The 14,294-nt window shown below is 33.0% G+C and overlaps 3 protein-coding genes across 4 annotated transcripts; 2 read left to right on the forward strand and 1 right to left on the reverse strand.

Annotated features, from left to right (window-relative positions):
- The first annotated feature begins 2,067 nt into the window (after nt 1-2,067).
- LOC127102409 (secreted RxLR effector protein 161-like) lies at nt 2,068-2,595 on the forward strand. Its single transcript, XM_051039777.1, has one exon. The coding sequence runs from the start codon at nt 2,068-2,070 to the stop codon at nt 2,593-2,595; it is 528 nt and encodes a 175-aa protein (XP_050895734.1).
- Nucleotides 2,596-3,508: 913 nt separating this feature from the next.
- Nucleotides 3,509-3,904, forward strand: LOC127102410 (PLASMODESMATA CALLOSE-BINDING PROTEIN 3). Its single transcript, XM_051039778.1, has 2 exons — nt 3,509-3,782; nt 3,873-3,904. The coding sequence occupies exons 1-2, from the start codon at nt 3,509-3,511 to the stop codon at nt 3,902-3,904; spliced, it is 306 nt and encodes a 101-aa protein (XP_050895735.1).
- A 6,363-nt stretch (nt 3,905-10,267) lies between these two features.
- Nucleotides 10,268-13,622, reverse strand: LOC127107826 (actin-related protein 2/3 complex subunit 4). Of its 2 annotated transcripts, none has more exons than XM_051045154.1 (8): nt 13,457-13,622; nt 13,314-13,382; nt 13,196-13,248; nt 13,034-13,061; nt 12,270-12,344; nt 11,142-11,246; nt 10,742-10,831; nt 10,268-10,670 (listed from the first exon to the last, which is right to left on the reverse strand). In XM_051045154.1, the coding sequence occupies exons 1-8, from the start codon at nt 13,457-13,459 to the stop codon at nt 10,581-10,583; spliced, it is 513 nt and encodes a 170-aa protein (XP_050901111.1). In that variant the 5' UTR covers nt 13,460-13,622; the 3' UTR covers nt 10,268-10,580. The 2 variants fall into 2 exon arrangements, with proteins under 2 accessions (XP_050901111.1, XP_050901112.1); XM_051045155.1 differs by having other exon boundaries at nt 13,525-13,601.
- Between the last annotated feature and the right edge of the window lie 672 nt (nt 13,623-14,294).

The raw sequence follows: 14,294 nt of genomic DNA on the forward strand, positions 1-14,294 counted from the left end.
GGGTCATCTCAGCTACAAAGGATTGAATACTTTGTAAACAAAGGGCATGGTGAGAGGCTTGCCAAGTTTTTCCAAGGGTGAGATTACGTGCAACGATTATTTGAAAGGGAAACAACATAGAGATGTAATCCCAAAGAAAAGTACATGGAGAGCATCATCAAAGTTGGAGCTCGTTCACGCTGATATTTGTGGACCAATATCTCCAGTTTCAGAGGGCAGCAAGAGGTATTTTATTTGCTTCATTGATGACTATAGTAGGAAGGCATGGGTGTATTTTCTTGCTTTTAAGTCGGATGCATTTACTTACTTTAAGTTATTTAAAGCTCTTGTCGAAAAAGAAACTGGTTTGCCCATTAAATGTCTCAGAACAGATCGTGGGGGTGAATTCACATCAAATGAGTTCAAAGAATATTGTGAAACGAATGGGATCAAGAGGCAACTAACTGTTGCATATACACCGCAGTATAATGGAGTTGCTGAGCAAAAAAACAGAACCGTGATGAATATGGTGAGGAGCTTATTGGTTGAGAAGAATGTTCCAAGAAAACTCTGGGCAGAAGCAGTGAATTGGGCATTTTATGTTCTTAATAGATGCCCGACATCATCGGTGAAAGAAATGACGCCAGAAGAAGATTGGTATGGGGTGAAACCTTCAGTCGAGCACTTGAGAGTCTTTGGTTGTATAGCACATTCTCGTGTATCGGATGCTCGGAGAAAAAAGCTTGAGGATAAGAGCCATTGTTGTGTTCTTTTAGGGGTAAGCGAAGAATCAAAGGCATATCGGCTATATAATCATATCTCTAAGAGGATTATAATTAGTCGGGATGTCATCTTCGAAGAAGAAGAACAATGGAACTGGGAAAGGAGCTTTGAAGATGGCAGAAGGTTTGATCTGGAATGGGAAGATGGCAACGGTGAAGAGGGGGAGGATTCCGACGGTGGTAGTGAAGAAGAAAACGTAGCTTCTCCGGTGAGGGACGAATCCAATGATGGCAATGAAGAAGATGAAACGGCTCCTCCGATGACACCCCGAGTTAGAAGAGCACCAACATATTTGAATGATTTTGTCTTTGGTGATGGTCTTTCAGATGAAGAGGAAGAGGTACAAACTCACTTAGCCTTGTTTGCTTATGTTGTCCATTCTGATCCAATTTCGTTTGACGAAGCAGTAAAGGAGGAGAAATGGAGAACAGCCATGGATGCCGAAATGAGATCAATTGGGAAGAATGAAACATGGGATCTTATTGAGCTGCCTAAAGGAGCTAAAAGAATAGGAGTCAAATGGGTGTACAAAACAAAATTGAATGAGCTCGGAGAAGTGGATAAACACAAGGCTCGCTTTGTCCCAAAAGGGTATGCTCAGATATACGGAATTGATTATGAAGAAGTATATGCTCCCTTAGCTCGCATGGACACGGTTCAAATGATTTTAGCACTTGCAGCATAAAGAAGATGGTGTGTGTTTCACCTGGACGTGAAATCAACTTTCCTTCACGGGAAGTTAACTGAGAATGTGTACGTGGAGCATCCAAGAGGTTGTGAAATAAAGAATTAGGAACATAAGGTGAACAAGCTCAACAAAGCTTTATACGGACTCAAGCAGGCACCACGAGCATGGTTCAGCTGGATTGAATCATATTTTAGAAAGGAAGGTCTTGAGAAGGAGGACAGCGAGCAAACTTTGTTTACAAAAGTCAACAAACAAGATAAACATTTAATCATTAGCTTGTATGTTGATGATTTAATTTATACTGGAGATGATGAGAATATGATGGTTGAATTCAAAGAGTCCATGATGAAGGAATTTGATATGATGGACTTGGGTAAGATGAAGTATTTTCTTGGTATTGAGGTAGTTCAGTTTGATGGTGGTATATTCATCAGTCAGGTGAAGTACGTGATGGAAGTGTTGAGGCGTTTTGGAAAAGAGCATAGCAATTCCGTTGAAAATCCAATGGTTCCAGAATTCAAAATCTCCAAAGATGAAAATGTATTGAGATGGATGGTTCATTCTTCAAGCAGCTGATTGGGAGCATGATGTACTTGACCACTACGAGACCGGATATAATGTATGCAGTAAGCTTATTAAGCAAGTATATGTCAAGGCATCCAGAAGTTCATCATTCAGCAGCCAAGAGAATTATATGTTACTTGCAAGGTACAACAACGTTTGGAATTCTTTACAGAAGGGGAGGAAGTCATGAGTTGATTGGTTTTACTGACAGGGATTATGCCGGATCAGTGGAAGATATAAGAAGCACCTCACGCTATGTTTTTATGCTAAGTGGAGCAGCTGTGACTTGGTCTTCTCGTAAGAAACCGATTGTAACACTAAGCACAACCGAAGCTGAATTCATTACAGCTGCAGGAAGTAGTTGTCAAGCAATATGGATGAAACAGGTGCTAAAGAAGATTGGCTACATGGGCAGTGAGAGTATTGTCATCTTTTGTGACAATAGCTCAACAATTAAGTTGGCGAGGAATCCGGTGATGCACGGTAGGAGCAAGCACATTGATGTGCGCTACCATTTCTTACGAGAGCTAGTGAATGATGGAGTTATTTCGGGAGCTAAGAAGGAGGTTTGGAGTGTGTGAACTACCACATGTTAACTAGCTGCAAATGCAGTCTAGTTCAAGGGAGGGAATGATAAGTCTTTAGTCAAATAAGAGTCCTAGTTTTTAGGATAGTTTGTTGGATTGATTTAGTCAAGTTTGTTTCCTTATTTCTAGCTAGAAGTGGGTTGTAGTTTGTTACTGCACGTTCATTTTGTTCACTATTTATTTTACAGCATTTCACAAGGAATAACAAGTCATTTCCAGTTTTGTTAGTTGTTTTCTATTGAATTCTTATTGCATCTAACATTAATGATAACGAGTTTGAAAATAAAAAATAATTCGATCATAAAATGAGATTTAAATAAAAATATATATACAAAAAGAAGAAATTTTATTTTCAAAAAAAGAATTTTGACAGTTTCATGATAAATTTATAAATACTATTATCAGATCTCACAAAATCACATATATAAAAAGTAAGTTTATTAAAGTAAAAATAGGGTATGGTTGTTCAAGCTTTTCTTTTTAAAATTGATAATTTTGATAAAACTACATCCTTTTGTTTTTACAAAAATTAACAATTTTTTTATTTAACCATGCTTTAAATGAAAAAATTTTGTCATTCAATTTTATTTTAGGTATTATCATATCCTATTGGTTTATTTTTTCTATCAAAACTTTAAAAAATTACTTAAATTTGTAACTATTTTGAATAGCTTTTGAATATATAGAAAAAAATCATCTTTTCAAAACTAAAATTAATAAAAATCATTTTCATAAAAGATTTACCTTCCAATTTTTGTTTTTAATAATCTAGTATATAATTACATCATTCATGCAAATAGTCTCATAATTCTTAAGAAACAATATTTCACTACTCTTTTGATTTCTCTCTTCAATGGCTGAATCAAATATGATTTCAATTAAGTTAATATTAACCTTTGTGACAACCATGATTTTGGTTAATGTGATGGTTGTGTCAGCAGATAAAGCATGGTGTGTGGCTAAGGAAGAAGCTAGTGAACAACAATTGCTTGGTGCTTTAAATTATGTATGTGGAATTGGAGTTGATTGTCGCCCTATTCAACCTAATGGAAACTGTTATTATCCAAACACAGTGAGAGATCATGTTTCATATGCTTTCAATACCTTCTATCAGTTAGAGAAACATGGTTTAGGCACTTGTGATTTTTCAGGGAGTGCACATGTTGTTTACAAGGATCCTAGTATGAATATCAACTTATTATTTATTTATTATATTTTTTTGTGGATTATTATTATTTGATCTCATATTTTATTTTAATTTTTTTATATAGGCAAGGGTAGTTGTGTATATCCATCAAATTGAAGGTATGGCCTTATATATTTTTTTTGAATATTTTGATTAATTTTTTTGTGTCATGTATTTTGTAAATGAAACTAATATGTAACAATACTTGATTTTTGTTTTGAAGTTACGTTGTTGAAAGAGGACATGCATTGGTTAGAATACCACAGAAGAAGTCTTCAAGTAAATGATTGGAGCCTTGATTGGAGCCTTCAAACTTCAATATTATATTTTCTTGCAATGCATACGTTTTGGTTATGTAATGTTAATTGGAAAATAAAAATAAGAATTGTATTTTGATATAGTTATTTATATCATTTTAGTTTATGAACTATTTATTTATCATTTAAAAAGATATATCTATCAATATATCATTTTGGTGGTATGGTCAAACTGAAATGTGACACCTCTTTCTCTTTCAACAAACTCTTTCTACATGATAGTTTTGAGTTTCTCATGTGTGCAGTAGAGAAGTTAGATTGATTAAACTCAAAGATGAACAAGACAATGAAGCATATCTGAAACTTTTTCAACGAGGTTATAATAGTCATCATAGGACTTATTTCTTTTCCAAAAGAATTACCTCAAGTATTAGGTTTTGAGAAATGCGCGAGCGATTTAGAATGGTAAAGTAACTAATACAAAAGTTGTAGCATCGATTTCTAACAACGAGAAAGTTGATGCAGCAGAAGGAGAAGTATAAATTTTGATCGATGAAGGAGAATCAGCTATTTAGATCGATGATGGGGAAGTTGTGATTTCGATTGATGAAGGAGAAGTAGTGGTTTCCATCGATAAGGTAGAAGTAGCAATTTTGATCGGAGAAACAACGATTTCGACAGAGAAAAAGTGATTCCGATGATGGAAAAGTGATTTTCATAGATGAAGGAAAAGTGATTTCCATGCAAATTAAGTTTAGTTTCTAAATAATAGATAATTACTTGAATATGAGTTAATATAAATTCTTTAGCCTAAACACTTCAGGCATATAAATATTCGTGAATCTTACAAAAACTTGAATTGATTCACATGTGAATCGAGTCATAATGTGATTATTCCATTTTTCATTTTTCTTTCAACTCTAAACCATCCATAAGCATATCTTAACTTTCCTCAATGATCTTAGATTATGATAATTATTTTAAATTAAAAATTCACAAGAACATACATTTTCAAGGTCTGAATCTTATTTAAGATTTATAGTATTGTTTATAATTATTGAAACATCCCCGTATAATATATATCTAGAATAATATTATAATAGAGTTAATATGACATTGATATAAAACATAAATGCATAAGCGACATACACGAAGGTTAAAAAAAGCTACATGATATACAAAAGTGTTCATAATGTATTAAGAGTGATACATCAAACACACAAATGCATAAGCGACATACACGAAGGTTAAAAAAAAGCTACATGATATACAAAAGTGTTCATAATGTATTAAGAGTGATACATCAAACACACAAAAAAAAATACCATTATCTTCAAGTTGCTTTACCTTTTCCTTTGTCCTTTCTCGAGCTTTCTGGAAAATTTAACAACAACATCGAATGTGATACTAATCTCAGTAGGTTTCCCTATCTTATGGGTCCACTCAACTCTATAAGGTTACTAAATTCCTTCAACATCAATAAATACTACACTCTCATGGTTTCATTTGAAACCAAAACACGAACCGCATTCGCTTCATATACAAAAGGGATTCAGAATTCTACTTAACCTTGGTAGGAGAACTAAGGAGCTTTGGTTTTTGGCCTGGTTGAATCGAATCCACGAACAACCAATCCACTGCCCGAGGGCGGTGTCTCACTTTTGGGACAAAATGTCCTTAGAGAAATAACTAATGGACGTAACTCAAGTGGTGTCTCACTTTTGGGATTGAATACCCTCAGAGAAATAATTTAAAAAACCTCAAGTGGGGTCTCACTTTTGAGATTGGATACTCTCAGAGAAATAAATTAATAAGTTCCATTCGGTCCTCCTCGAGGCATACTCTTCTAGGTATCAAACATCCAATTAACCAAAAAGTAAGAACTGAAAGTCCACTTAGGAGATTATACAATCTCGAGAGTATGTCAAATATATCGAAATGAAGCATATTGCTTTCATTCGGCCTCACATTAATGTTGTTTTCATCCTAGTGTTACTTACTCACAAGCATGTTTTAGATCACATGCATATAAGTATTATCTCCTGCCACCAGAGTGTTCACATCGCACAAGGCATCATATTAATCACCGAACTATTACGGTTCACAACTTGGTATGTGTAAATTCTCCTAACTTCAATGACTTTCTATCTCACATGTCGTTATCAGTGAGTATTTGTGTCTTCGTTAAACTCATGTGACGACACAAGCACATCATCTAATCATAATGTGATATTGGATAAACATCGACGGGAATGATGCAAAATGGGGAAATCAGGGGTGCAACACGACCTGCCTGTGTCAAGGGACACGGATCGTGTCACCCCAAGTCACCTAAGACCCCTCACATGGTTTGCCCTTGTCACATGACACGACCGATGTCAACTTCAGGATTCCCTCCTCATATAAAAAGCCGAGAGCGACATGGTTATTCTGTGTCACGCGACTCGGCTTGTGTCAGCTTCAGATATTTGACCCTCTTGAACCTACATTAAAATTGACCCTCTTGAACCTGCATTAAAATTGACCCATAGCCCACTAAAACACATATTACATGGCAAAACATCCATAGAATAAAACCATCAACAAGGTTCATACTCAAACATACATCCAAGACTTAACTAACTAATCTTGAACAAGTGCATCCATTCTTTTGACAATGCTCATCAAGGGATTCATAAACAAGTATTATGCAAGGGTTTTATTCATATCAATTTCAGTTTTCACAACAATGGATCGAAATACTAGACATTAATTCATGCAATAATCAATCATATCACACAAGCAAACATAGCATGCAATCATTTTCAAAATTTATAAAACCCTCCCAAACATGAATCCCTAAACTTAGTATCATTTCTACCCCTAGGGAAATTTACTTATCAACCCACCTTAGGCTTCAATTCTGATTTGGAAATGGAAGGGTTAAAGGGATGATGATCAGTAGCTTGTTCTTCTTCTCAAGTGGGAGCTTTAAGCAAGAGCATGCGAGATGAATAGTTTCCCTCTTCCCCTACTTTCAGGCTTGCGCCTCCCTTTCTCTTGCACTTCTTGAGTTTTGATTTTGGAAAGAGAAAAGATGGAGAGAAATGATTCAAACTTCTTCCCTTAGGTTTAAGCAGTTGCACTAGGAGTTTACCATAATACTTTGACTCTTTTAGGAATATTATTAATGAAGCCATTATAATTCTATTTGATGTTTAATCTTTCATTAAACAAGATAATTGTATGTTTGAATGATAATGAGATTCTTAGAAATTTTAGGGTATTACAATTATCTTCATTCTAGGTTTATTATCAACACTAATTCATAAATTAATCTAAAAATCTAAAGAAAAAACTTCATTAACTTTTGGATAGTGTCCAAATTGTCGTCAAGTAATATAATTTATAAGATTCGCATGGATTGTTTAAATATTTACGTGACAATTATTAATTTACTTAGATGATGTAATTAGTGGGTATGCAAAGCATATATTTGGTAAAAGGGAAATTAAAAAAACATGAATAAAATTATAGAATCAAAACGATAAGAGATGATAGATGAGCATATATTTTTGAATTCTTTATTTTTCTTTACTACAATATTTTACCTAGTATTAGGATTAATTATATGATCAATTTTTGGCTCGTAAGTCTATTCTTTAATCACAACCTCCTAATGTCTTAGGTGAGCTTGACATTAAAGAAAGTTAATTCATAATCTCACAAGTAGATAATGCATTATGTCTAAAGTTATTATCTATTGAATATTTAAGGTAGTTCAAGACGTAAAAGTTAGGGGTGCCAAAACGGATCCGGCTCGTTGGGTATATCCGTTTTTCCCGCACTTTAGTGTGGGACGGGTCAAGGATTTAGGTCTTCACCCTCTAATGTGTCAGCTCCGTCCTATCCCATTTTTTTTCGCGAGTTTTTGCGAGCACGTGCATTTATATAATTTTTTGTATTTTTAGGTTTAAAGAGTGCAATGTCTGCGGACTTTCTCCGTTGCGCCCTCACTTTTTTACCAAACGGACCTAAGTTTTAGGCTCACATCCTCAAATATGACCGCACTGCACCATCCTGTTTTTTTTTCTGATTTTTACGGAACGGGGATGCCCGTTTGCCACCCTTAATTTAATCATGCGTCATTATATTAAAGGATTTAAGAATAAACTTGATAGAATAACATTAAGAAGACAATTGCATATATTAATTTAACAAAATTACATGGTTCTGTGCAACTCAAAATAATTTCTTTTTGCCTTTTAATATTTTTCTTAACTCTTATCGTTTCTCAATAAGTTTTAGTGTAGAAGCTCTGACTCTAATCTACAACCTAAGTTGAAAGATTAAAAATAGAACAAATTCTACCGGAATTTATTTGATTAGTGAACAATAATACAAAACATCAAAACCATCATTAATTTAGAATACATAATCATATTGATGTTATCTTTATCATTATCATAACGATAATATACTAAAATCAACTAAAAACAATGCAAACTATATTAACAAATGATGTGTCATAGCATGACAATGTAAAACGGTAGCTTATAGTATATAAGTTAGTGTTGTGGTAAACTCTCTCGAAATCAGAGTTAGTGTAGTTGTCAAAATATGTTAACTTGTTGTTTAAGTTAGCATGTCGAATTGGGTCAGTCTGTTGGGCCAATTGTTTAATATATTAGTTGAAAGATAGAGTTTAATTTTCTTTAAAATAGCATATTAGTTATCATTTCTCAATATTAGCAATCCCTGATAATCCTGATCAGAGTGAGAAAGTGGTATGGTTGAGATTCAATTATAAGCATTATACCATGTTAGACGATAGGCTTTGATCTAGAGGGAGGTGAATAGATCACAAGTTAAAAAAAATTAACAAACTATGATAATGAACACAAATTTGATCAAGAAACTATCAACCACAATCAATTGAATGCAATGCTAAAGTAGAGACTATTCCCAATGATAAAACGCACAAAAATATTATTGAGATAAATTATCGAACACCTTATACGCAATCGATTTCGTTCGGAAATTTATATGATTTTATTGATCTTCAAATTCAACCACAATCTAATAGATTATAATCAACTCAACAAAACCTTTTTTCGAATTTGCAGATATTTTATGGATTTTCCTTCAAATTTTTATGCGGATATTCATGTTAAAGACTAAAACCAAAATGAATTTAATATTCAGAGACTATTTTCAAAAAAAAAAATTATGAACTAAAACAAATAACACGCCAACTTCCATAATTAAAAGACTATAGAGACACTGATTTTATGCCATAACTATTTTAATATAATTATGCTATGGTTATTTTAGACTGTTGTGGGAAAAGTTGTTCATGGAGATATTTTTGTAACTCGTGCCATTTTTAGATGAATTTTCATTCATGTTCAACTCAATAACCTTATTAAATCATGTATGTTAACACGCGCCCCGTGCTAACTCAATTTGTACTCGCTGCAATCACGAAGTTTGACACAATAATGAATCTCAAGTGTCAAATTGCAATCCAACGGCTTTGAACCAGTAGTGCAGAACTCGGCAATTATAAACTATGGGATCTCAATTATCAGTTTCTAACCAAAGATTTAGACTGTTTGATAAAAATAGGGGTTGACTAATAAATTAGATGATAATTTATAGTTTATGACTAATAGTTTATAGTTTGATGATCGATAACTAATACTCCCTCCGTTCTTTTATAAGTGTCACTTTCTTGAAAAAAAAATGTTTTTTTTAATTGTCACTTATAAAGTTTAAGGTAGTATTAATTGTTCTTTTGTCAAAATTATCCCTAGATAATTATTACAGAGAGAGAAAATGTAAAATGAATGTAATATATAATTAAGGATATTATAGATAAAATAAGAATTATTGTATGAAAAGTAACAATAATGATTAGCTTTCTTGATACGCGTAAAAAGTCAAAAAATGACACTTAAAAAGGAACGAGAGTAACTTATAAGTTAATTGAAGTGTTGGATAAAACTAAGTTATAAATGTAAAATAATATAAAAGATATTTAATACATAATTATTTTATTTTAAATTAAAATAAATTATAAAGAACAAAAATGAATTTTTATTAAATTAATAAGGATAAAAATGGAAGAAAAAATGACAAGGTATAAATTAAAACGCTATTTAAAATAGCGTCTAGAAAATAAGTTATAAATTAGTAAAATAATCTATAAGTTCGTGATGAAAAGATTGTTATCATACATATATAAATTATAAGAGCTTATAAGCTATATGCCATAAACTTAAAAATGTCTCTTGTCAAATAGAGTCTTACACGTGGAATTCAAATCCGAAACTAGTACAAGTGCAAAAGACATTAGGTGTGATAACTATTTATAATAAAGACATAACATTCCAATTTGATTTAATATTTATATTTCCCTCTACAGAAACTATTCTGCACTAACTTCTGAATGTCAATAAGACACGAGCATTGGTAATCAGAAAGATGGTGGGACTAGATTTGAAACAGTACAATATACAAGGACTTGGTAGTTCTAATTCTATCTGTCCAAAGGATCAGATAAACTGCTTCAGAAACTCTGTAGCCACGAGCCTCCCCCGTGTGTTCACTGATAATTTGAGCTCGCTTATCTCCTTATCAATATCCTGTAATTTAAAAGCTGTTAGTCGCCGTAAAATGAAATGCAAAAAAAGTTATAGGATCAATAAATCCTTGCCTCCATAAATTGCACTATAAAATCTATGAGTTTTTGCTTCTGCATCTCCTCACAATGGTAATTTGTAATAAGGAAGCTAATATCATATCCCTGCCAGGAGAAACAGCAAAAAACATGACGTTGTTGTATGTGTTAGCCTACCCTTAATAATAATGACAAGGAGTTATTCCAAGCACAACCACAGAAACATGCAATATCTGAGGCAAACTCGACAAATATTTTTATTATCAAAAGGCTCAACGAAAATTCATACAAATTTATCTCCCTGCTCTGAAGCCGTTATTTTACCTATCACCAATATCTAAATATAACTTTATTTGATCAGAAAAATTATTGACAGACACAGTTGTTGAAACGGAAAGTCGGAAAAAACTAGGTTAGTTGGTGGAGAGATATAAACCTGCACAGGCTTTCTCCTCAGTACTTGGAAAGCCTCAGCTCTCATTGACAAAAATCTAAGAAACTTCTTCGTCAATATGTTTTCAAGTTCATCAGCCTGCTTCACCTGCACAAGGTGACAATAAAATAAAATTGAGGAATTAGGCACAAATAATAATGAATTTTGGCACTTCATATCTAAATGTAATGGCTGCTAACATATTCTAATTCTGATATTAGTTTGCTTATCTGCTAATAGTATAAATTGCAAAAGGAATTATTGCCACCAGTCAATTGAAGTCGCGCTAGATTTGTAGTCAGTTAAGTGCTACTCTGACACCTTAATGTTGCTCTTTTATAAGAAGAGAAAGAGTATGCAAGAAACAACTAAGGATGAATATATCCAAAACATTATATAATTTACAAATGGTCAATTAATACTTACATTAAAAACTCTTACACCACAATTCAACCCCAGTATGATCATTGAACCATTAACATTCTTATCAACTAAATTCACAAATCTGAATTTATTTAAACTTGATAGATTTCAACACCCCATCTAAGAAGACCTCTGAGATACATCGGACCTCCTGATGTCCAACAACTGGCACAGTTTCTCTCAAATATATCAAAGTAAAGATGATGATCTTATTAAATCTAGTGAAAAAAAGGGGCCTGAATGTAATCGTTTCATAGAGTATAGACCTATGTTGTCAATAGCACGCTATAGCACCGCTGTAGTTGAATTGCATAGTGGTGATAGGATTCGGCAGAATGGATGTACTAAACTGACCATATTTCGATACTTGTAAAAGGTACAGATCATACAGTAAAGCAATCTGAAGTCTTACGAAGAGGTCCACTAGCAGGTTTACACTTTTTATTATTTATTAGTAACAAAACTTACAAACTGTTAACATATAGTACGCCAACAGAAAACAATAAACAAACCTAAAATAAAAGGAACTGCAAAGAAAAATCAAAACTTAATGAAAAATATCGCCAGCCTGAACAGACAATTTATATCTTAACGAAACACCACAAATTTGGTAAGCCTGTAATCTAATCATCATACCAACAAAACTCAAAAACCAATTTCAGATTATTCCAACAAAACATCATAAAGAAAGAAAAATAAAAGGTTTACCTTAAGACTTATCCTTAGTGAATTGATAGACGTTTCTATTAAGCATTTCTCAGCCTCATTACGGCATATCAAAACCTATAACAACAACAGAACACAATTTTCAATTAAACAATCTTCATGCTCCCCTCCTTATTGTATAAGCAAAAGTTTGATATACAGAGGAAAAAAAATGTAAATCACATAACAGGTAAATTTTAAGTCAATAGTAAACAAAAGTAGCAAACCACCAAATTAGTCCCTGATTTTGTAAAGTGCTATCAAGTAGATTATGAATATTTCAAAAAGGTCCCTGAATTTAATCAGTTCCTATCAATTAGGACCCTATATTTAACCACTTACTATCAATTTGGTATCTATACTAACCACTTACTATCAATTTGGTCCCTCATTTATTAACCACTTACTATCAATTTGGTCCCTATATTAACCACTTACTATCAATTTGGTCCCTATATTAACCACTTACTACCAATTTGGTCCCTATATTAACCACTTACTATCAATTTGGCCCCTATATCAACCACATACTATCAATTTGACCCCTAAAATTACTTTTGAATTCGGTACCAACTCTAAGAAAGACTAATATGAGTAAAATTTGACCTAGACACAGGATTTTTTTTCCAATATTGATAATTTCATGAACCTATTTGAGAGCTTCATGCATAGTTGAAGACGAATTGGATGGTTTACTATAAAAAAACACGGAAAAATCTAAAGTAGAGAGTAGAGTGACAGTGATATGATATTAGATCGAATCTTACAGGATTGAGAAGGAGTTCAGAGCTAGTCCTGCAGATAAAGCACATACGATCATTGATTGAATAAAGCAATTTAGGTCAAATTGAGATGCAAATCAAACTCAAAATTAGAATGATAAAGAAACAGTAATGGTGTTTATTGAAGTGAGAAAAGAAAAGACTTACTTGAGTTCAACCTCTGGTTTGTTATGTCTTTCAACTTCTTGACAAGGAAAATTCTGCAGAAAAAATAGAAAAATGATGCGAAGCAAAATAAGGAATATAGAGAATGGTGTTGACGAACCTGAAGGCACATTGCGGCATGGAGTGTGTTGCGAATGCAGGTTAGGTATAAGCGTAACGTGGTAGTAGCCTGAAATGAAAGATAGAAAAGGGAGTGAGTGAGTGAATTCTGAAAAGTGAGATGAGGAATTAGCGATATGGTACCATGAGTTTGGGTTTGAATCTCACAGAAATGTGAGTGATCGGAAGCGAGGGATCCGAATGAATCTCACCTACTACTACCCCACTTCTGTGTTTTTCCTGCTTTATAATACCAGGAGGAACGAATCGTATATGCTAAACTAGACTTTTTCTTTTATTATTATTTGTAAAATACTTCTATAATTCTTTTTATAATATCATTTTTATGAATAGATTTTAATACTGCTTACTACATTACCTACTATCTCAAATAAATCTTCTAAATTCTAACTATGACAACAAGAACTTTTTTTTTTTAAGATAAGAGTGCATTTGTTATAAATCTTGTATTTGGCGAAGGAGTCGAAAGAGTCGAAATAGATTAATTTAATTTAGTTTTAGTTGAATTAATTATTTTGTGATTATTTGGAGTGCAAGTAATTTCATCTATAAATAAAAAAGAATTTTATTTCATTTATAAGTTAGCACTTTGTAGTTTCAAAAATCACAGTTGTGATTAACACACATTGTAGCAAACACCTTGAGTGCAGTTTGCACAATAATACATTATTTTCTTCTTCCTCCAGAATTTTCTTTCCCTCATTTCAATTATTTTGTTTTCTTCTTTCAAATTCTCTGTGTAGTGTGTTCATCCTGCAGCCAAGGAGTGGTTGTTTCACCTGAGTGAATGGTGAAGAACAAGAGGCGTGATCAATCAGAAAGATTGATCTTTGTTCATCAAGATTGATTCGATTAACTTCACGATTTGAGTTTTTCCAACATATGGTATGCAGAGCATTAGTTGTGTGATCTTTGGGATACATGGAATCACACTGAATCATCCGAATGGGCATTTTTCTAT

This window comes from Lathyrus oleraceus, chromosome 7 (genome assembly GCF_024323335.1).
Source record: "Lathyrus oleraceus cultivar Zhongwan6 chromosome 7, CAAS_Psat_ZW6_1.0, whole genome shotgun sequence".
Classification (NCBI taxonomy): domain Eukaryota; kingdom Viridiplantae; phylum Streptophyta; class Magnoliopsida; order Fabales; family Fabaceae; genus Lathyrus; species Lathyrus oleraceus.

Bases quoted from the DNA above. Each gene is read 5' to 3' on its own strand.
- LOC127102409 (XM_051039777.1), top strand. From the start codon at position 2,068: ATGTATGCAGTAAGCTTATTAAGCAAGTATATGTCAAGGCATCCAGAA.
- LOC127102410 (XM_051039778.1), top strand. From the start codon at position 3,509: ATGATTTTGGTTAATGTGATGGTTGTGTCAGCAGATAAAGCATGGTGT. The intron at 3,783-3,872 runs GTATGAATATCA...TTTTTTATATAG, and splicing joins TGTTGTTTACAAGGATCCTA to GCAAGGGTAGTTGTGTATAT.
- LOC127107826 (XM_051045154.1), bottom strand. The intron at 13,249-13,313 runs GTTCGTCAACAC...TTTTTTCTGCAG, and splicing joins ATGCCGCAATGTGCCTTCAG to AATTTTCCTTGTCAAGAAGT. The intron at 10,671-10,741 runs GCAAGGATTTAT...TTTAAATTACAG, and splicing joins TTATAGTGCAATTTATGGAG to GATATTGATAAGGAGATAAG.